At 33.1% G+C, this 24,038-nt stretch overlaps 3 protein-coding genes across 6 annotated transcripts; 2 read left to right on the top strand and 1 right to left on the bottom strand.

Moving 5' to 3' along the window:
* Positions 1-10,478: 10,478 nt before the first annotated feature.
* Positions 10,479-14,189, top strand: LOC106346015 (formin-like protein 5). The gene is made up of 4 exons (XM_013785253.3): positions 10,479-11,120; positions 11,332-12,428; positions 12,503-12,702; positions 12,783-14,189. The coding sequence occupies exons 1-4, from the start codon at positions 10,950-10,952 to the stop codon at positions 13,874-13,876; spliced, it is 2,562 nt and encodes an 853-aa protein (XP_013640707.2). The 5' UTR covers positions 10,479-10,949; the 3' UTR covers positions 13,877-14,189.
* A 107-nt stretch (positions 14,190-14,296) lies between these two features.
* LOC106346016 lies at positions 14,297-15,342 on the bottom strand. Its single transcript, XM_013785254.3, has 2 exons — positions 15,081-15,342; positions 14,297-14,817 (listed from the first exon to the last, which is right to left on the bottom strand). Exons 1-2 carry the CDS (start codon positions 15,255-15,257, stop codon positions 14,458-14,460), a joined length of 537 nt encoding a protein of 178 aa, XP_013640708.2. The 5' UTR covers positions 15,258-15,342; the 3' UTR covers positions 14,297-14,457.
* Positions 15,343-18,540: 3,198 nt separating this feature from the next.
* LOC106346018 (ankyrin repeat-containing protein BDA1-like) lies at positions 18,541-23,448 on the top strand. Of its 4 annotated transcripts, none has more exons than XM_022698898.2 (4): positions 18,541-18,972; positions 19,060-19,343; positions 22,684-22,774; positions 22,845-23,448. In XM_022698898.2, exons 1-4 carry the CDS (start codon positions 18,660-18,662, stop codon positions 22,913-22,915), a joined length of 759 nt encoding a protein of 252 aa, XP_022554619.1. In that variant the 5' UTR covers positions 18,541-18,659; the 3' UTR covers positions 22,916-23,448. The 4 variants fall into 4 exon arrangements, with proteins under 4 accessions (XP_022554619.1, XP_013640710.1, XP_013640711.1 ...); XM_013785257.3 differs by having other exon boundaries at positions 18,544-18,972; positions 22,636-22,774; XM_013785256.3 differs by having other exon boundaries at positions 22,684-23,448.
* The last annotated feature ends 590 nt before the right edge of the window (positions 23,449-24,038 follow it).

Here is a 24,038-nt window from a genome sequence, read left to right on the forward strand (position 1 = left end):
TGACTCAACCCAAAGAGATGCAGTTCCTAACATCAGCTAAAATCTAAGGAAGAAGAGGAGCATCCAATATTGCATGGAGTAGCCTAAAATGATGCGAGAAACAACCGCACAACTGGGAACTCCTAAACCCGATCTACAATAAATATCAGAAATCTCAAGGTGAAGAATGCGATAAAGAACAAGAGCATGAGGTGAGTCTTTTTTGGTGATGATGAGAAACACCGCATACCAGAAACGTAAAGAAAATACATAGATGTTGAAGGCTCAATGTAAAAATATGGGAAAAAAACGAAAACATCTTGAAAGTTATAATGTTCAAAAATATAAAAAAAATTAAAAGAAAATTTTGACGCTGAAACCGTAAATCTTAGAATCAACAAATGCATAAATGCAAAGTTATTGAAATTCAATATATTTTTATATTAGAGGCTCACTTCACTGCTAATAAATATTATACAGACAAAACACATTATTAAAAAAACAAAGACAAAATATATTAACATATCACTATTCCTACTACATAACACAATAAAAACACCAAATAACATTCTTAACAAATAAAAGTGATCACATAATTACATTATCCAAAAAATCATACTTTTAACAACAATAAAACAATATTCCGCGCGAAACCCCCTAGTATTTTATAATGTTACTAGGATAAGACCCGCGCCTTGCGCGGGATTAAGTTATTATTTTTATTATATTTTGGAGAATGAAACAATAGTTTGGCTTCATTTGGATTACGGGTGTTCAACCCGGATATCGGGTTAGTTTCGGTTCGGTTCGGTTTTTTTCGGTATTTGGTTAGTAAAATATAACTACTATTCTAAATCAATATTTACTTTGACTTTAGTCTTTCACATACTTTTGAAAGATTTCAACTGGACGACTAAATTGATCAGCCAATCTTGTTGCTTTAAATCATTAGTGTTTATATATATATATTATTTAGTTTGAATATTTATTAAATAAAAATTCATATGCGTTATATTTTATGATCATTTGTAACTTATTATAACAAAAAAATAATCTATTGATCACAAAATTTTCAGAGTGGGAATATTCAAATTTCTAATAATATATAGACATTTTGAAAAATTCAAATATAACATATAAGAAAAAATATAAATGTTTTTATTATATATTTAATGTGATTTTTTAATATCTTTCAATAATATAAAATTAAAAAAAGAACTAAGACACAAAATTGTTATCAAATATTTATTATTCATAATAATTAATTTTCATATATACGTTAATCATATTAGGTAATTTCGTAGCTTCTAATTAAGGAAAGTGCAAAAAAAAATTTGGTAGATTATTTATCAATTAGATAGTTAGTTTAATAAAAAATATAATGTAAGTCAAGATGGACCAACCTATTTTTCTAAGAATAATATATTTTATATAGTCATTTATTAAATGAGAATTTATAATCATACAGTTCTATGATCATTCATATCATTTTATAACTGAATATTTAAATAATCGATAACAAAAATTTCAATGTGAAATCTTTAATAAGTTTATAATTTATAAATGTTTTTGAAAATTCATTGAAAGTTTTAATATTAAAATATTTATGTAATCTTATGGTATATAGTATAATCTATATATATATATATAATATATATGTTTTATTATTAAATGATATTTTTTACTCATATGGTTTTAAAATAATGTGTATCTTCTTATAATATTAAATAAAAGTTCATATTAATACAATTTTATGATCATTTGTAACTTATTATGACAAAAAAAATAATCTATTGATCACAAAATTTTTAGAGTGGGGATATTCAAATTTCTAATAATTTATAGACGTTTTGAAAAATTCATAATATAACATATAAGAAAAATTATAAATGTTTTTATTATATATTTAATGTGTTTTTTAAATATATTTTAATAATATAAAATTAAAAAAAGAACTAAGATACAAAAATTGTTATCAAATATTTATTATTCATTATAATTAATTTTCACATATACGTTAATCATATTAAGTAATTTCGTAGCTTTTATTTAAGGAAAGTGCAAAATATTTTTTGGTACGTTATTTATCAATTCGATAGTTAGTTTAATAAAAAGTGTAATATAAGTTAAGATGAATCAACCTATTTTTCTAGGAATAGTATATTTTGTATAGTTATTTATTAAATAAGAATTTATAATCATACAGTTCTATGATCGTTCATATCGTTTTATAACAAAATATTTAAATCATCGATAACAAAATTTTCAATCTGAAATCTTTAATAAATTTATAATTTATAAATGTTCTTGAAAATTCATTGAAAGTTTTAATATTAAAATATTTATGTAATCTTATGGTATATAGTGTTTAATATATATATATATATATATTTATTTATTTTATTATTAAATGATATTTTTTACTCATATGGTTTTAAAATCATGTGTATCTTCTTATAATAAAAATGTTAAACCATTGATCATTAATTTTTAACATAATAATTTTAATAGTTTTAGTCATTTATTGTCGTTTTTAAAAATTCAAAATATAACATATACGAAAAAATCTAAATTTTATTTTTATAGCTAATTTGATTGTTTAATTTATTTTAATAATATAAAATTAAACAAAAAATGATGGAGGAGATATACATTGTTATCAAATCTTTATTATTAAACTCATTAATTGTCATATATATATTAGTCATTTATGGTAATTCCGTAGGTTTTATTTAAGGAAAGAAAATATCATATCATATCATTATATCATATAGTTTGACCAACTTATGTATCTAACAACATATAAAAATCGAATGTGGACCTACTTATTTTTCAATTGAATGTAATTGACTACCTAATTGAGTGCCACCTATGCATTGGGGCCTCTTTTAATTAATACAAAATTGAGGTTACATCTTTTTAAATGTTCCTCAATTAATATATAAGGGATGTGTTATATATCGTCACATTTATTATTATATAAATTACCACTAAACGGTGTGAATTATGGTACGTTGACGATTTTAAATTTATACAGATATATATTATATAGTTTTGATGCTATAATTTTATGCCAGTATGTTGTCTTTTATTTATGCGTTTAGATTCAACAAAATTTATTTATTCAGCAAAAAAAAATTGATAAGGATTTCTGATCGGGTTGGTTGGATTGGACGACATTATTCGAGAAGCACATGGTTAAATGATCGTAATTAAGAGGGGGTTGATTGGTAGTTGCTGTAGGTGCTGTCCATGTTCCTATTTATTTTTAAAACACCAAATTCAGAGCAATCAAGCTTTAAATTTTTTTTTGAAACCACAACTCTTGAAATAACCTACAGTTGTACAAGTGCTCTGCAGAGCTAAATATCCAAAGCAATTTTTTAGTGCTTTCCATAAAATTCTACAGCTATAAAATCTAAAGCCACAGCAAAAAGTTTAGAGATTTTTTTCTACAGCAAAATTTTTAAAGCTACAGCCATTACCAATCAGACCCCTAGATCTCACCAGGAGTATAGCCACTGCGCAAGCGCGGAACCGGATAAGTTATTGATCGTTGTGTAGTTTTGTGTACAGAATTTTGTCGTTTATTTTTTTCACTTTTGTTTTTCCGTGTTGTATATAATGGTGATAAACATAACATTTGGAAGTCACACAATTTGATTAAGTTGATATAAGAATGACCGGCGAATTCATATGCATTATTTTCGTAATGATTTGATCGACCATTAGCGTTATTAGCGCTTTCATGTTCAAAAGATAAAGTTTATGAAGTTGTTTAGTATTTACTTAGGTAGTTGTTAGTATATAAAACAATAATTCAAAAAAATAAACAATTTATCGAACAATAAATTAAATTATTTTCTTATTTTACCTAAATTAATTTCAAAAATATAGAACAGTAATAAACTATTTTAAAAAAAATTAATAACTCTAGAAAAATTTATAAAATTATACGGTTGGAAAATTATTTATTTTTAGAGTTTTACTCGACTTTGTTAAAAATAGTTTATGGTGGACAAAAAATGTCAGAAATAGGTAAACTAAAAAAAATACACCACTGACAAATCTTTTATGAGTTAGAACCCGTCGACGTTTCTTTTATAATCCAAAATAGAAATAAAATCTCCGAACAGAGAAAATATGCAAGAGAAAAAATATCTAATATTTATGATGGAAAACAAAGATAATAGCAGTTTTTAAAAATGCATAGAAAAGACGTTGACAGGCTGATAAGAATATAATAGATATTTCCAATCACTCACGGCAGCGCTTGCGGTTGTTCTGAGCGTCTGAAATCTCTGGAGAATCTGCTGCAGCACATTCCTCATCGACTTTGTCTCCAAAAACAGACGGGCCCGATGATGCTGCCAATCCTACGTCACCTTCACTGCTTGGAAGAATGTTCTCACTGTGCTCCTGAAATACATGAACGTGATGACAAGTAAAATTAGACAACCTTGCCATGGTTCTCTATGATGGTATCTTCAGTGATGGTGGAGATAGTGATGGTACGGTGATTGCTATTAATGGCTTCCATCAATTTGAGAGCTCTCCATGTTTTGGGCTGGATCTTGGAGATTTGAATCGACCTAGAGAGCATGCAATAACATAGACGGTGAGGTTCTTGAGTATATTGAGCTCCACCAAGACAGACACACTCCTTTTCAACACCTTGTTCCCTATCTCTCTTCTAATTACTGTCATGTCCCTCGATGCAGTTCACCGCAGCAGGTTTGTTAATGTCGGAGAAGAAGTTATCTGACCAATAAATTTCAAATTTTTAAGTCTCAAGATGACACTAAGCTAAAAGACATTGTTTTAAAATCAAACCAATAACATACAAAAGGAACTCACCAGAGATTCCGATCACATCCATGTCAGGGGAATCATCGCTGAGGAACTCAATAACATTATGCACACCTTTGGTTACCATGTTCATCCCCATTGCACCACACCGGTGTTACAACTGAACCATACATAGCCATTTTTTCTCTGCCAATGTACAGTGAACAGTTTGTAGCCTAATTGACATGCATCCACAAAATCATTATTTCATCAGCAAAAGTTTCAATCTTGAGTCGAACCACACCACAAACATAAAAAAATTTACATCTTGGTGGTACCTGTTGAAAATGACAGCCGACGTTTTGAAGTGATATGGATTCTCCTAGGAAGGCTTAAGTTCCATAGCACGTTGGCACGACAAAAACCGGACAATAGGCGCTCTAGTTGTACCGTCCTTCAGCTATGCCTGAGATGTACCCAGCCTTGCAGCCTCTGTTAGTCCTAGCAACCAAATAACTTTCTGTTATAGCCCATCAGAACAGAGTTTACATCATATTAGTTAATCGGACAACTTCAAAGCGATCAATCAATTTTCACGATCGACCCCCTATCGTAGCGATGGATGGTAGTGATTCACACGAACTGGGATAGAACCGTGGATCTCGGAATTCTGCCCAGAGAAACATACGCTTAAAGTATTAAAACTAATAGCTTGAATATTGATTAAACAAATATGGTATATAGTATTCCATAGAAAGTCAAATTGTCAATACCTTTTCTGGGTACTATGTTCTAGGCGGAGAAAAGTGGCGGGGACAACGACCGATTAAGAAACAACAACACTGGAGGCGCTGACATCTTCGAAGGTTGGCTAAAAGCTGCGACAGTTCAATTTAGGAGTAATTTAATAAGAGATATGGGTCTCAAGGTTTGTTTGAAGAATTATGTATACTGAGACGGATTGTTTCAGAGGTGAAACGGTACCATAACTGATCGTTGGAGATATAGAGAGGTGAAGATGAAAAGTTTCAGAATTTTTTTTGATAAGTTAATAGGGTAACGCTTCGGTTTATCGGTGGAGACAGAGTACTATAAAAATCCTAGATACATACAAAAGAAATTTAGCCCACTTATAAGTTTTATTGGTCCAGAATGCGGATTTTACTAAATAGGTTTCGATGATCAAAGTTACACGTGAGTATTGAAACATTACAGTTATGTGTAGGATCCACAGTAAGAAATCATTCATAAATATATATTAGTTTCGGTAATCAATGTATAAAGTATCCTTTAGTTTAGTGGTATAAATGTTGGTGTTTATATCACAGTAACCCGGGTTCGAGCCACAGACATGACACTTTTTCATACTTTTTAAAAGTGGGACCCACTTACCTGCTGACGTGTCGCATCAGGAATGATGAAACTGGCTCATTATAACGTAGATTCTTCTGCTTCCTACCATACATACATGAAAATTCCATAAGGATTTAGTAACAAAGGAAGTTCGAAAAATTCGTATATGAATCTTGTATATATATGTGATATATAGCCTAAGTACCCATTAGGCCATCTTTATCCCACAAACGTTTTAAAAAAAAAAAATTTACTTTTTGTTTGAAAAAACAAAATTAATTAAAAAACGCATCAATCGCGGGCCGCCACGTATCGATGGAGCCTGCGAACAGTGCAAAAGACCTACAACAAACGTTTCTTATTTGGTACACATAAGACACCGTTTTTTTTCTAAACCGTGGACCCCCCACCCCTAGAGACGCTCTAAAACAGAGTGATAATGATGCTCTTAGTCGGTGTACTGTTTTAATTTCTAACAGTAAAACTTTCAAACTAGGGTCAATTGGTGGATTATAACGATATAATAAAGAAGCAAACTAGTCTAAAGATACTAGATATTAGTATGACTAAAAGTTATAAGCTAATCCCATATATATATGTAACATCAATCAGTGCCCTCTTAACCAATATAATAGCTCTGGGGAAACACAGAATATGAACTATTTTCTATATTTTTTTTCACTGCATTTCTTTTAACTTGAACTTTAAGACCTGAAACCAGTGTTTTGAAAACTGAATCGGACCGGCCGGCTGGACCAGACCGGCCGGCTGGTCCAAACCGGCCGGTCGGACCGTGACTCGGCCATCTATTCGGTTCCGGGTTATATTAAAACCGGATTTGAGTTAAATAGGCAAACCCGATCAAAAACCGGTAAAACTCGCTAAAACCAGTGATCAAGATTGATGTTAAAATCCTATTTTTTTCAAATTCAAGTATTTTTTTTTAAACTGCAAATTTTAAAAATATTTCATAAAAATTTCATATTGTTTTCTAAGTATCTATCTAAATAAATTATTTTCATTATTTTATATTATTTTTTAAAAAAATATTTTTGTTTTCATATCATTTTTAGATTCTAATAATTATATAAATTTTATAAAAATAATTTTATGTTATACATATAATATTTACTTAATATAAAATTTAATTAAAATTTAAAACCCAGTGAACCAGTTGGACCGGTCCGACCATTGATCTAGTTACAATGCCGAATCAACGTTGGGTTCAGTTTTCAAAACACTACCTGAAACCAATAGAAAAAAAAATCTCAAAACTAACAGTGAATGTACAGATTTTTTATTGTTTTATCTTGTAATAAATAAATTAAATTTACTTAATTATGAGTTTTTTTGATAATTTAACAGATTGAAATGAACCTTTAAAACAACGCAAAATATATTTAGATCCATGGCAAATGTCCATGTTGCGCCGGGGCTGACATCAATATTTTTACGTAATGGTATCATTTGATAATCAATAACCATATACTATGCATAACTCGATAACATATTGTATATGTACAGCTATACAAACATTTTTTCTTGTTTAAAGATACTACTTTAACTATTTCAGCTAAGTAAACAAATATATTTGACCTAGCATTGCGGATATAAATATGTTCGTTAGTCGACTTTTAAAATACTTTTTGAGAAAAGCCGACTATTAAAATGTTTAAAGAAAAAAGATTCCCATCGACATCTCAGGTTCATATAAAAAATATAAGGAATGCCAATTTGATAAATAAACCTATGAACCACTTGATCAGTGATATCCATCGATACACCGTGGGTATATCCTCCGAATATATTATACACATTTTAAATTAAATATAAAGTAATTACACGGGAGATGATCGTCTCAGTATAAGTTTTTCCACAAAGAAAAAGGATACGAACACAACAGAGTATATGAAAACTACTTATATTAAAATTTGGAGTACTAAGTGATTCAATATTAAGAGTCAATTTGTGACGTATGCTTTTAATTTGATTAGTAATGTATGCAGAAGTGACGTTGTATATCAACTTGATTATTTATGATAAACTTCCAATATTCTGAATCAAATGTTTAATAATACATGAATGTTATATATATTAGAGTTTGAGTTATTCTTTTCCAAGTTACAGGAAGCGGTGGTGGCATGGATCCTGCCATGGTTCCAGATGGCTTTAGTCTACCTTATCTGTCTACCAGAAGGAAACCAACACGAGTTGACTATATTATACAATAATTTATATTTCTAGGCAATATGTCTTCAATATATCAAGAAAATAAATCATTACGTGCTTAAACTAGTAAGATTTTAGCAGGTCTAACGAATTATCCAATGACTAACATAACAAAATTAAAAATTAAGAACTAATGCGGTGGAACATCCGGCATACTATAAATAGATAAAATATATGATGTTTTGTGTGATAATAATTGGTACAGCAGATACAAGAAGATAATAGATGAATAAACCGTGTTTCAAAAAAAAAAAAAGATAAATAAACCAAACCATATAAAAATTTAACGTGATTTACTAATTGATTATATCCATTAAAAATATTTTATTAATGAAAATTAATTGTATTTTTAATACAATGGAGTTAGAAAACATAAAACATATAAGAAAATATGCCGTTTTGAAAACCCAATGTTGATGAACTCGTGGGTTTAGCCAATCAGTGAAATCTCCCGTTGTCTGTCAATATGTATTACAACAAATTCAAGATATATCAACTATTTATATCAAAAGTTGATTTTTGAAATGAGAAGATTTTGTTTTAACTTCTAACGATTGAACATTTTGTAAACGTAAGAACATTAGGAATCATGTATGTCGACAAAATGGTAGAGACGTATGCAAAATCTTTCAATATTTTGGTTTGATAGCAATTTAACATGTCATATCCTATTTAGGTGATAGTTATTAGGTGATAGCAATTTAACATTTCATATCTTGTTTTTTAGTTTCCTCACCATCTCATTAGGTGTTTGGAGATTTCCTTGTGCTTGTCCTAGCTCTTCTGTGAGACCAGCTTGTGCCTTTTCAACAGCAAGTCTTGCATCTTTCTCTTGACCAAGAGAATCATTCTCAGCCTAAATAAAGCATGACATTTTGAATTAAAATATGAGATATACTCATATACATAAGTAGTTTACTAAAACTGCCACTTCTTACCAACTTCTTCACTTGTTCCTTCGCAGTTGCTGTTGAACAGATTCAACATTCTCAGTTCTTCAATTATCATATTCAGCTCTACCTTCTTTGTTTTTCAAGCTAACCTCTGTCATCAAATTGCGATAATTAAAGTTCAAATTTTTTTATTTTTTTTTAATCTGGGTATATCCCGGGCCTATGGAAAAGCCCAGACTAATCCCTATGGGAGGTGAAGCCCACTGATAGGTCTTCTCTCCGGATATGCAAATGGACCCTAAAGCATAAACGTATATCCGTGTGAAGATGTCCAGAAACATCATGAGGTAGTTCCCTCCAGCAGGGTTCGAACTCACAACCTGAATGCAGGAAGGAACTCGTCCTTACTATTGGGCCATGTTCCGGACAAATTAAAGTTCAAATTCCAAAACTTTGAATGCAGAAATATTCAACAATTGAACTTCTCATCCAATTCCAAGCGTTCTTCAACTTCTCCTGCTTAAACAAAGAGTTTGGAGTCGTATATTTGCAGCGTATGGAACTAATAAGACATAGTCACCTTGATATCATATTAGATGAGGTTCACGGGGGAAATGTGACGAATGATGCTTTATTTATTTATTTATTTCAAATTTGCAATGCATAAATAAAAAGGAATTAGAGATTTGTTATTTGTTCCTAAGTGGCATTTACTTAGCAAACGGAAACAATAAATACTTTACTACCAGATGTTTAGTTTTTATTTGTTTGAAAAGGTTAAAATATTCAATTTTCTAAATGTAAATACTATTTTCTAAATTTATCCCCATAATATTCATTGATTAAAAATAAAATCTAAGTAGCATTTAATTAGAACATTCAACATTGCAAAATTACATGAAACCTAAAAAAGTATCTATCAACAAACAGGGAGTAACATTTATTATCAACTCTCATGTTGTAGTAGTGTATATATATTTGTTGTCCTAAACTTTATTACAAAAGGCATTTTTAATATATTACATAGAAAAGATACACAATTATAAAACGCTCATGTAGTTTTGACCAAAAATAAAATAAAATGCTCATGTAGTAGTACATGTTAGAGTATTATTTACTCACGATGAAAATGCAAAAAAAAAAAAAACTATTTTTCGTAGTAAAAAGAAACAACAACTATTTTCAAGTTTATTTTTTCTCAACAACTATTTTTCAAGTTACCTTCGTTTTTTATTTCTTACACTGAGATATAAAAAAAAATCAAGAAAAAAAAGAAGAAAATAATCAATAATATTAATAACTCCGCGTAATTCTCGGGTGTTTGTGTTCTGGGGGAAAAGAAGAGGCGCAATCAATTTTTGACAAAAGAAAAATTGAACGAAAAAGCTTCTTCCAAGTTTGAAAGCTAATTTTCTCCCTGAAAATAAAACTTTCCAGGAAAAAGGTTCAAACTTTTTTGGTTTGGTTGATTGTGCCCTCGGATCTGGCCCGCAATCATTACACCAAACTCTTCTCCTTTACGTGTAATTCATCTCAAGGCATTGTTGAACCCTTTATTTGTATTGGTGGGAAATTACGTCCAAAATTCTAGAATTTCGATAAAAGTTTCGATCTTGACCAAAAAAAAAATATTTTGGAATTTTGATCTAAAAGCCTTGGCCTTTTTGGAGTAGCTGATGAAATGAGAAGCAATAGATATGGTTTGGAATGATTCGAGGAGGAGGAATGTGTAATCAGAATTGGGCTCGTTTGGTTCTCTGGTTGGTTCTGCTCTCTGGGTTCTTCTTGGTGATTGCCTTGGCACAGAGTTCAGAGAAAGATGAGACTTTTGTTAGCCAGTTCATGGCTCCATCTACAGGGCATGTCAATGAACAAATGGTAAAAATATTGTCTTTTTACTTTTTCAAGCTCGTTTTATTCTTTTTTTTTTTTTTTTACATCATAATTTACTGTCATGTCTGATGGAATTTATCTGTTAGGGTCTCAAAATTGTATAGGATATGAGATTCTATAGCTCTGTAGTTTTGGTTTTAGATGCCAAGATTTCAGTTTTTGGTTTTAAAGTTATTTGTCTCGCAATATTTGACAGGTACAAACATTATGGACACATCGTTGCTGGCAAGATCCAGATTGTGTTAAGGAAGCTGTCACAGTATTCAATTTATGTTTCCCAGGATCAAAGGATAATAACTTGGAGCTATTTGGTTTTACCCCTTCCCATCTGAAGCAGACTCTTCTTAATTGTATCCAAGAACAAGGAGAGTTGAATGGTCACAACCTCAATCATCTCAACAAGCTCTTGCCATCTATCCTTGATAATGCTCCCAGGAGAAATCTAGCTTCTACACCTTCTCCTTCCCCTCCTCCCAAGCGTAGTAGTCGACGTCCTCCTCCTCCTCCTCCTGCTTCTAAGAAAAGCGTTTCTGAAAAGTTAGCTTCAAAACCAGCTTCATCCGCAAAAGGAAAAGAGGACCATCAGAAGACAATCATCATCGCCGTTGTCACCACTGCTGTTTCCACCTTTCTGCTTGCTGCGTGCCTCTTCTTGTGCTGTACCAAGGTTTGTGGAAAAGGTTCAGGACGCAGGATAAATGATGAACGTCCTCTTCTTAGTTTAAGCAGTAACGAGTACTCTCTTGGTTCATCCAACAACTACGGTGGTTCTGGCAAAGGTCATCAATCTTTTAACGGAAACAACTCAGACAATTTTGTTACCTTAGAGGAAAGGATGTCACAAGATGGAATGTTTAGTACTATCAGTAACAGCCATGGGATTCCGCCGTTGAAGGCTCCACCTGGAAGAAAATCTTCTAAAATTTCATGGAAGCCTCCTTCTGGTAAGGTGGAGCCACTTCCACCTGAACCACCCAAGTTTCTTAAGGTATCCTCCTCAAAAAAGTCTTCTCCTTCTCCACCGCCACCGCCCATGCCTTCTTCTGCTGGTCCTCCAGCTCCTCCACCTGGCTCTGGTGGGCCTAAGCCACCTCCTCCTCCTGGACCAAAAGGCCCACGTCCACCACCACCGATGAGCCGTGGCCCGAAAGCTCCTCCACCGTCTTCTGGGCCAGCGAGTTCAGGAGATGATGATGCTCCCAAGACAAAGCTGAAGCCGTTTTTCTGGGATAAAGTGCAAGCTAACCCTGAACAGTCTATGGTTTGGAATGATATTAGATCAGGATCTTTCCAGTAAGTCTTGCCTTTTGGAGTTATTATCTTTTCTAAAAATCCTTTTACTTATTATCTTATTACTTTTTTTACAGGTTCAATGAGGAGATGATAGAGTCGTTATTTGGATACGCAGCTGCAGACAAGAACAAAAACGACAAGAAGGGAGGCTCTGGACAAGCTGCTTTACCTCAGTTTATTCAGATTCTTGAACCAAAGAAAGGACAAAACCTATCCATTCTCTTGCGTGCGTTGAACGCAACCACTGAAGAAGTCTGTGATGCTCTTCTTGAAGGTATAATAAATAAATAAACCTTTTTCTTTTCTTTTTTTTATCCTTAAGCGTTTCTCTTAACACAATCTTGGTTGAATCAGGAAACGAACTTCCTGTAGAATTCATCCAGACGCTCTTAAAGATGGCACCAACACCAGAAGAAGAACTAAAGCTCAGACTATACTCCGGCGAAATATCTCAACTAGGAACAGCCGAACGCTTCCTGAAAGCAGTAGTCGACATCCCTTTCGCCTTCAAGCGTCTAGAGGCGCTTCTCTTCATGTGCACACTCCACGAAGAAATGGCCTTCGTCAAAGAATCGTTTCAAACATTAGAGGTCGCTTGTCAAGAGCTCAGGGGAAGCCGCCTGTTCCTGAAGCTCCTCGAGGCGGTTCTCAAGACCGGAAACCGAATGAACGACGGCACATTCAGAGGCGCCGCTCAAGCCTTCAAGCTTGACACTCTTCTGAAGCTAGCGGACGTGAAGGGAACAGATGGAAAAACGACTCTCCTCCACTTCGTCGTGCAAGAGATCATCAGAACCGAAGGGAGGAGAGCCGCGCGGACCATCAGAGAGAGCCAGAGCTTCTCCAGCGTCAAGACAGAGGATCTGATGGCTGAGGAGACCTCCGAGGAGATGGAGGAGAATTACCGAGGCCTCGGGCTTCAGAAAGTTTCTGGCCTCAGCAGCGAGCTCGAACATGTGAAGAAGTCTGCTAACGTGGACGCTGATAGTTTAACAGGGACCGTTCTCAAGATGGGACACGCGTTGGCCAAAGCGAGAGAGTTTGTCAACTCGGAGATGAAGAGTTCGGATGAGGAGAGCGGGTTCCGCGAGGCGCTTGAGGATTTTATTCAGAACGCTGAAGGGAGCGTTGTGGAGATTCTGGAGGAAGAGAAGAGGATCATGGCGTTGGTGAAAGCCACGGGGGACTACTTCCATGGGAAGGCGGGGAAGGATGAAGGGCTGCGTTTGTTTGTGATCGTGCGTGATTTCTTGATAATCTTGGATAAGTCTTGTAAGGAAGTCAGAGAAGCTAAAGGGAAGCAGGTGAAGATGGCGAGGAAACAGGGCTCAACAGCGTCATCAGTAGCTTCTGAGATTCCGAGAGCGCCTTCGTTAGATCCTAGAGAGAAGCTGTTTCCGGCTATTACTGAGAGACGTGTGGATCAGTCTAGTTCAGATTCAGACTAAAAGAAAGTATAGTAATCTTTGGGGTTTTGTTAACTTGCAGAGACGTCAGGTTTTAGTAACTGATATGATCATGAAAGAGGTTTTGAGGTAAATATAGCTGCAGGGAGTCGTTGACTTTGGTTCTACTGACATTCTCTGCATTAGTTTTAGAATTACACATTTTCTTCCATTTTCTTTTTTTTTTTTTTGTTGAATCTTGGTGGAAATAGAAGAGTAATTAACTTATGTGTTTGCTTTTGTAACATTACTATCAATTACATTATATATTCATATTAAACTGAAACCAGATCAATTCAATTTTTCTTAAAGGGTACAAAGTTCCTTGTTGCAGAAAGAAGCTTTGCGGTTTCAATGATTTGTGAAAACTGAATAAATAGTATTAGCCTTGTTTTCTTTTTCTTGATCGATGAAGGAAACATATAACGTAATTGAAAGTATAGCCTAGTCATTTTAAACTGGAGCAACATGATTAGACAATTATGTTTTTTGTAGTAGTTCCACATACTGTTATACGGATTGACTAAATTCAACCAGTTCAACAAATTTGTAGTTACTATGAAGGCCTACAACCCGGTGCGTTCTCATGGTTCGGTTGGGAAAAGAAGATCGGTGGCTGCTGCGGCAATAGCAATAAGCTTATTCATCATCAATGTCATCTTCATGATAGTATTTGAAGCCACGTCTCTATTTTTCCCGACCAAATCCTTCACCATCGTAGTTTGGTCTGTACAAACCATGACATCATAGTTTGAAGTGTCCGGCGATACTTTGAGCTCCCCGGCAGCACTCCTGAGAGACATTACAATACGATGGTAGGCATCCTGACAATCCATGAATTGCTCCTTCATTTTCGGATTCTCTTTTGCTGTTTTTTCGGTGAATTTTCTACACTTCTCGGCATAGGACTCGGCAATGTGGATGGCGGCACTCACCGTTTGGAACTACACAATAATAATAATAATAATTAATTAATTAATGTATCATGATTTTAGAATGAGAAAATGAACAATACCAATCAAAAAAAATCTTAAATGCATTTATCATCATGAAAATTCTGGATTTTCAGTACACCTTTATTTACATATACGTTTACATTAAAACATAACTTCAAAACTGCCATTGTAATTTTGTAAACTAAAACCGTCTCTGACTAACAAATGATTTGTCCCTATCTAATGGTTCAGAAGAAAAGTATAGTTAGTACCGTGTTGGTGGCAGACGCCGCCGGAGGATAAGCAGTCAAAGTTTTGATGCAGAAGCGTTTGTCGGTGACATGTTGGCATATGGCGTCGATGGATTTTTTTGAAGCAGAGATTGAGAGAAACTGTATCCAAATTGCCACAAAAACAGCAACAAGACAGGGAGAGGAAGAAGCCATCATCCACTACTCGTTAGGGTTCAGATTTTGGTATTGTGTGTTTGTCAACTGTGGTCATGGTTTATATATTACGTACCTTGTGCGCATATTAGATACACCTCCCATATATTTAAAATTGGTGGATCCATTAAATTTAATTTCCGATTTACTTACTCTTTTCAGTTTCAGATTTTAATTCTCTGTATATGAACTAAATGCATATGGCCGTAAATTGTTCACAACTTTCCTTTTTCTGGGAGACAATTTGGGAGAGAATTTGGTGATAAACCCATACAATAACCTAATATTTTGGCCAATGACATTAAATCTCAACAGGATAGTGGCACGAAACATTTAAGTTGATTTGGTTGATTTTAGGTTTGGAAATATTTTAGTAAACTTTAAGGATTTTGTTTGAGTTATAAGATTTTTTGTTAATGTAAAACCAAAAATGGTCATTTATTTGGTGAGATTTGTTTATAGTAAAGTTTAAAAGCTTTTGAAGTATTAGGGGATGTATTCAATCTAAAATTTGAGGTGATTTGATTTTCAATGAGGTTTTAGATGATTTTAAGGAATTGCAGAGAATAAAATGAGTTTTGTTAAACCACTCTAGAATATCACCTAAAACCATGAGATTTGAGTTTTAATTTTTTTAACTAAGAAACTCCATCAACCCTCTAAAATCACTTGAAAACTTTAAAACTCCACAACTTAAAATATTTTCAATAACAGTAGATTTCAGAGTATTTTATAAAATGTCAAGTTCAATAACACTGGATTTTAAATGAGTTTTTAAAATTCATATTTCAATAACAGTGGATTTGTCATTTTGACACAAATAACCTAAAACTCTCAATTTAATACACCCCCTTAGACTATGTACAGTGATCACAATTTTTCAACACCCTATATTACATTTTTTACATTTCACATCATTTTCTCTTTCTTCTAAATAATAATTCAACAACCATCTAATTATTTTACATACAATGGTTTTGCTTAATAAAATTCAACACTCCACCTACTATTTTTATATTTTTGTAAACAATAAATCAAAATATATTTCAAATTTAAAAAATCTTAAACTTAAAAAAATAGAGTATTTATATTTTAAAAATAATAAATACAAAAATAGAAATCACCATTAAACAAATAAAATTACAAAATAGTGAAAATGACAAAAATAATTATATCCAAAAAAATGAGACTAATATCATAAAAAGTGATGAAATTTTGGTATAATTTTTGTTTTTTACAAAATAGATCAACACAAAATAATTAAGTGTTAATAATTTAGAGGAGAAAAGAAATCACATAGATTTTATTAATCAATAAAACATTGCACGTGGGTCCTGTGAAATATTTCTTTCTTTCTTTCTTTTTTGAACAAATCTCTTTCTTTCAATGTGAAATATCTCTTTCTTTCTTTTTTTGGAACAAATATCACTTTCTTTTAATGTGTAACTGTTGGTCCATTTTAATTTCATTCAACGTGTGAAAACATGTCACTGAATTTAATTTATATGTATTTTTCTTTTTGTAAATTCAACTGGTTCATTGTAGCAATTAAGCCGATGAAAAAGTTATTCAACAGCCTCGTTGTTAGTGGTCTTATGCGTGGTCTTTACTTTTTGGTTATTATTAGTGAGATTTTTTTATTGGTAAATTTAGAAGATTTTCAGAAAGAATCTCTAGTGCATATTGGGCAGGAATTTCAGCCTTTTTAGAAACACGCATTTTCTATTTTCTTTTTTCTTGTATCTTGTTGGAAATAGAAGAGTAATCCTTTTTTGACATAGAAGAGTAATCCTTTATGTGTTAGCTTTTGTAACATTACTATCAGTTTTGGTTTTGTAACATTACGCCTAAGAGTAATCCTTGTGTTACGCTTTACCAAAAGAAATAAGAGAAAAGTATGGTCAAATATCTTAGAGTTTTTGTTGGATATAAATCTCCAACATTTTAGGATTTTGTTACGTATATAATGCATTTGTGGACTATACGTAAAACTGAGTTTTGTTAACCCAACAACCTAGGTCGACTAAAGAGAAATATGGTAAGAATGACTCTTCAACACAGGTTTTTGGACGGTGATGGTTACGTTGCAAAACCGCCATCACAGATTGTCGTGGCTTCTGGAATTTCGGGATTCTTCGGATACTACTTTCTTCGCAATAAGGTGTATATCCATGCAGTAAATGAATCATAGCTCTTGGAATACAACACCAAATGACTTTAAAAGCTTTTACTCAATTTCTGGTGCCATTTTTTTTTTTTTTTTAACAGGAGGTTCAATCGGCTACCCGTAATCCGCAAGTGGTTTCCGATTGTCCGAAAGTCCGTAATCCGCACCTGGTTTCCGATTGCCAACCGTCTAATCTCCCTGGCCCGGAACCAGCCGGCACTAATACCCATTACCCAAGGACCCGGCACCAACGTCGCGACAACTTTAGACTTGGGGAGGGCGTAAAGCATTCCGTGGCCACAGGGGGTATTCGAACTCGAGTCCGTATCGGTGTTGTAGCTACCTCAAGACCACTAGCCCACCGAGTCGATCATTCAGGAATAATAGGTCTTGCCTCTTACTTTCCTAACTCGTGTTTCTCTTCCATTATAAGATCTGATCTTCCATAACTCCAAGAATATCTAAAAATATTCAAAGACAATGAAAAATGCATGAAATGCAATCCAAACTTCAAAAATGGATAATTGTGAAAAATGAATGCAAAATGAAAAGTATATACACTAAAACAGATTAAACATATTACATTTACATACCAAAAAATCATAAAATGTGCACAAATCAATATGATACGGTGAAGAAATTAGATAACGGATAGGAATTAATTAACAAATGGATTATTGAAAAAGTCAATAAACTTACCCAGAAAGTTTCCGTCTCTAACGGGATGAGGTAGCTCGTTTGGTAAGAACCTTGGGGGCTAATTGTCATGCTCCCGGGTTCGACGCCAGGCGGAGGAGAACTGCCCATCCTGTCATCAAATGCGGTACTGAGTGTTGGGCCTTGTCCCCAGTCCAGGTAAAGCCCTCCCGGATGAAGTAGATCGCTGCCTAACTGGGTCCAGGGGAATGATCCACGTAAGTGGAACCCTGAATTATCAAAAAAAAAAGTTCCCGTCTCTGAATCCCTAGCGAGTAATCATTTCGAATTTCGATGGTCCCGTCTCTGAACCCCAATAGTAACTTCGAATTTCGATGGTCCCGTGTAAATAAATTATTTTGCACCCTAGTGGGGTCACTGATTGTTGACAAATTTAATTAGTGGTGATGACTAAGTCAATACACTCAATACTCAGAAAAATCATGTTACTATACCCCAAAAAACTTTATAAAAGACTATGCTTCGCTTAGTAACTTCCTGAATTATTGGTCCGTCGAATTAGTTTTTCTTTGTTAGCAAGTATGGATCCAAAATTGCTTCGGGTTGCTCAATCGGGTAGCGTTAATGCTTTATACTCTCTTTTACAAAAGGATCCATGTATTCTTCAGAACGTCGATGTTTTACCTTTCATCCACACACCTCTCCATGAAGCTTCATCAACTGGGAAGATAGATTTGGCGATGGAACTTATGATTCTAAAGCCATCTTTTGCCAAAAAGCTAAACGAGGATGGGCTCACTCCATTACATCTGGCCGTCGAAAACCACCAAGCTGAGTTAGCACTGGAACTCGTCAAGTTTGATCCCAGCCTTGTTCGTATTCGTGGTAGAGGAGGTATTCGCTACAATATCTTAGTTCTTGTTTGCTCTCTTGCATTTTCTCATTAGGGTTAACAAAATAATATTTAAACCATGTAACCAGGTATGACACCACTGCATCTTGTGGCAAAAGAAGGTGACGTGGAACTTCTTACGGAGTTTATCTTGGTATGTCCTGAGAGTATAACAGATGCGACTCTAAATGGAGAAACTGCTTTACACATCGCGGTTATAAGCGATAGATACGAAGAACTCAAGGTTCTCAGAGGGTGGATGCAAAGAATGCGCAAAGGTGATGCTTCAACCACCGAGATTCAAGTCCTGAACAAACGTGACCGTAAAGGCAACACGGCCTTGCACTTAGCGGCATATAATAATAACCACCAGGCATGTTCTTACCCTTTTTCTGAATTCTTCTCCTAGGTGTCTAATTGGTTAGGCAAACATCATTACTGTTTAATTATTTGTAGTTGGGGTCAAGATCCGTTCGTTCGATTGATGACCAAAATTACTGAAATAGATCCTCAAAAGAATCGAGCGGAAATATTGAAATAATAAGGGTACATCACCATGCCGAACTTAACGACGATTAATTAAAGATAAAAGATGCTGAAAATAGCTTTGTACAATTTTTCCCGAAAAACTTAACGAAACAATTTCATGAAAATTAAAGTTATATAAAACCAGTTTCATATATAAAACAAAAGAGACATAACAAAACAGTTATCTTATAACAAAACAGTTATCTTACAAACAAAGTTTACAAGACGATCTTTGTAAAACCAAACTAAACAAAGTTATACGAAAACAACTTTCATATAACTAAAAAAAAATATACAAAGCAACTTTCATATAACTAAACAAAGTTATACGAAACAACATTCGTATATCTAAACAAAAAAAAAGTTATACAAAACAACTTTTGTATATAACTAAACAAAAGGAAACAACTTTTGTACAACTAAACAAAGTTATATGAAACAAATTTCATATAACCATTCGAAAACATATAAAAGATCCAACGACAGTTAATATAACTATCAAATGCAGAGGAATCCCCCTCTTCTCATTCTTTTCAACTAAGGACAAGGAGGGGACCTCATCCTCTCTTTTCTTGCAACTAAGGAGGGGCCCACCTCCTCTCCTTCCTAGCTAAGGGCATGTGTATCGCTGGACCCCACTTGGGGTTTCAGATTTTTACCGGGTTTTTTGGGTTTTTGTGTCAGTGGGGCCCGCAAAAATCACAAAAACCCAAAAAAAGTCGATCTTTATCTCATAGTTTTCCTTACCGGTTTTCTTCTTTTGTGCGGGGTCCACGCCTGAAAATTCTTCTAAAGACCCCGCGATGCACATGGTCTAAGGCTACTTACATTGAACCTGTTAAAACAATATTTTCAACAGTTGAAAAAATAAAAGAGAAAGCAACGAGGATATTTAATGATAAGTGGGATTCAACAAGTTGAAAGAATTCAACTGTTGAATAAACAATAAAATGAGATCCACTTTCACATGTGTCTCTTTGTTATTGACTTCTGTAGATTCTAATTTTTTTTATTATCTCAATGATTCAACAATAATTATTTATAACTAAATTAATTTTATATATCAAAATTCATAACTTTTTTTACTCTATAAATAAAGATTTGTTTATTTGATTTGGATACAAAAAAAAACTTCTATTTCCACTATAATTTTCTATCATTTATCCTTAAACTCTTGATTATATCCTTAACTATTTTTTTACCGAAAGAGATTTGTATAAGTTGTTTCTATTATATTAATTAAGTTACGTGTGTTCTATTAGTTGTGTTGTGGGTTTATTATTGCGTTGTAATGTATATTAAGTTGCTGTAAAACTTTTTTAATAATTTAATTTTTAAAAACAAATATTTAATGACTATCTATATTTTCTATTTTTGTTATTTATAAAAATATAATTAAAATTAAAAATAAAAGTTTTTTATTTTTTAAAGAATTTAATTAAACTAATTGTGAATTTTTATTAATATAAAAAAGATGGGATTGAGTGTTGAATTTTATTAAATAGAACTATTGTATAGTATAAAAAATGAATGGATGTTGAATTGTTGGATGGAAGAGAGAAAAGATGATGTGAAGTGTAAAAATTAGAAATTATGGTGTTGAATCTTTTATACCAATGTACATAGTCTAAGGACGAAGAAGATCCCGCCTCCTCTCTTTCCACGCAACTAAGCACGAGAAGGAGCTAACCTCCTCTATTTCTTCGCAAATAATTACGAGGAACTTTCCTCCTTGCAAATATTTAAAAGATTTTTCATAGATTTTAGAGATTTTTTAAATTTCGTTAGAAACTTATTAATATTTTTGATTAAAATAAAAAAGCTTGGGTATTAAAATGAACACAGTTTTAAAAGTTTATGTATTAAAATGACCAAAATAATTAGGTGGTGTACTAAAGTGGATAACGAAAAAGTTTGAGTATTAAAAAATTTAACAAAATTTAGTTCATGTATTTTTATGGATTTTTCTCTTAACAAAATTCGTTGGGCCAAGTCTCTACTTATACACATATATATATTTTTGTTGGGTTAATTCTTTTCAAATAAATCAGATTGATTTCATAAAAATATATATATATACGAAAAATAGAGGTATGAATATTATACAGTTAACTAGATAAAATTTACATACATTTTAATCAATTAAAATCTTAATTTTATGTTATAATTGAAATATATACACAGAACATTGAAGTGTAATTAATATGAAATATATGAACACAAATGTATTCATGTTTCTATATGTTAGCAACATCAGTTATTTTTGTATGCACAGTCTACAATCTAATAAAATATTATATATGTTATTTAAGTAATATAATAATTCAATAATAGTCTTTACATAAAAATATAAAAATATATATATAAACATTATGCATTAAAAATAACTACTTTGTACAATAAAAAATAAAAATAAAATAATTATGAAAATGTTCAAAAGTTATATAATCTGCAGATGAGTGCTTAACATTAATTATAAAAAAATTGATTATAATATGAACCAAATTATTAGCAAGATAAATTACAAAAAACGATTATAATAATCTTAATTAAACTACATAAAATAAATATTATACAACTACAATATCTGTTTACACTAAAAACAATCAATTAATTTATAAAATTTGTTTACCCAGTTTAAAATAAAATTTGCCATGTCGTGGCAGATCATGCATGATCTAGTATTGAGTAAACGGAAAGTTAGTTGCCCATAAAGACGAAATGATCTATTGATCATATCTGGAACCAACAACGTAAATCAAGCGGTAACCGGACGAAAATTCAATCAATACGTAACCGCAATTTGGACCAAATGATAAGATCGTAAGACCAAAGTCTAGTCGTTAACGGACCGGAGCTGAAATTGGCCCTAGGCGCAAAGAAACCAAAGCTATATAAAAAGGACACTTACGCTGCAAACCTCGTATACGTCTAGCTTTAGAGAACTTAAAATTTAGGTAGATTTAGTATAGCAAACTTAGCTTAGGCGTTTGTTATTTTTTTGCTCCTAGACGAACCCTCCTAAACGGTTTGATTTCATGTAAGATTTTACGAATATAAGCAATAAAACTCTATTTGCAAACTCTTCCGTTTTCTGATTTTCTCAAGTGTTTATAGTGAAATATACATATATATAGGCAGTAAAGCAGCTGTTAAAATGCATGTCACTGAATCGGAATATCCAGAACAAACGTGGTATGACAGCCCTTGATGCCTTGCGAGCCAATGGACCGCAGATGAACACAGAAACGGAGAGCATTATAAAAACATCGGGTGGTAAGAGCGGGATGTCTCTATCCAGGGTTAATACAACGTCTGTCTTCCTAAGCAAACCGGTCACTTTCAGGGAATATTGCTCTACGGGAATGGCACGTTATAGGAGTCGCATGTCAGATGGAACACGGAACTCTCTTCTAGTAATAACAGCCCTTATCATCACAGCTACTTATCAGACCGCGGCCCAACCGCAAGATACAGACCAGTTTGAGAAGCTAAGTGTTGAACAAATCATATTAGAGATCGTGCTACTATGGGGATTCAATAGTATGGCCTTTTTCTTGGCGATTGCCTTGACATTCATACTCTTACCAATTGGCAGAGCATATACTTGGTGGTATATCTTCATAACGGCGCCTCTCATCTGTTCATATGCAATTTCAGTGTACCTGAAGTATAACATGACAATATTATTTGTCATGTATGTGATGGTTGCATTCGGATTTCTCATTTATGTACTTGTATTCTACGTGAAGTGGAAGCGGACTACCCGGAAGAAAGTACCAAAACCTAGAATCGAGCTGATTTCCCAAGGCTTAGAGACCATGGTTTAGCCATTTACATGCAGCGTTTGTAAGACTATGTGTTCCCTGTAAGACGTTGATTGTGAGAAACATAATATTTATTGTACGTTTTACTCATTTTGAAAAAAAAGGTGTTTATGTGGTGTAATCTTTTACATTTCTTACCTTAAAAAGGGATTCAGTACATCCATTAATTACATATGCCCATTAGTCTACAAACTGAAAGTGCAATGAAGAAGACATATCAAATAAGTAAGATGCTAAGATGCGGAGGAAACTGCAACTTGAGTTGTTCTTTCTTTATCCTTTGCCTCCCTAAGTTGCTTCCACTTCTCAATGGAATTAGTTCCCCCGTTTTGATCAGGTATCTTACCATCATCAAGGACCTTGTGACACCCGGCTTACCACCTCCTTTTATTTTGAATACAGCATCACATTTGAGCTGTGCTTCGATCAGAGAAAAAAATTAAATCTTCAATCATCATCACTCAAATTTGGAAAAAGAAAGTGAAAGAGAGAGTCATGTCTCATGAACTGACCTTAAGAATCTGGCCAGGCTCTCCCTCTTCACGGCTCTTCATGTGTTTGGCCTTGAGGTTTTTTTTTTTTTTTTTTTTGATAAGTATGTGAATTTCATTAAGGATAATGATGCAAGAGATACATTAGAATTTGAGTGAACAAAAGCTACTGCACCTAAGGTTTGCTAACAGCATGGGTCAAGGCAAGCCCCCAAAAAAAGA

This window comes from Brassica napus, chromosome C3, assembly GCF_020379485.1.
Source record: "Brassica napus cultivar Da-Ae chromosome C3, Da-Ae, whole genome shotgun sequence".
In the NCBI taxonomy this organism is placed as follows: Eukaryota; Viridiplantae; Streptophyta; class Magnoliopsida; order Brassicales; family Brassicaceae; genus Brassica; species Brassica napus.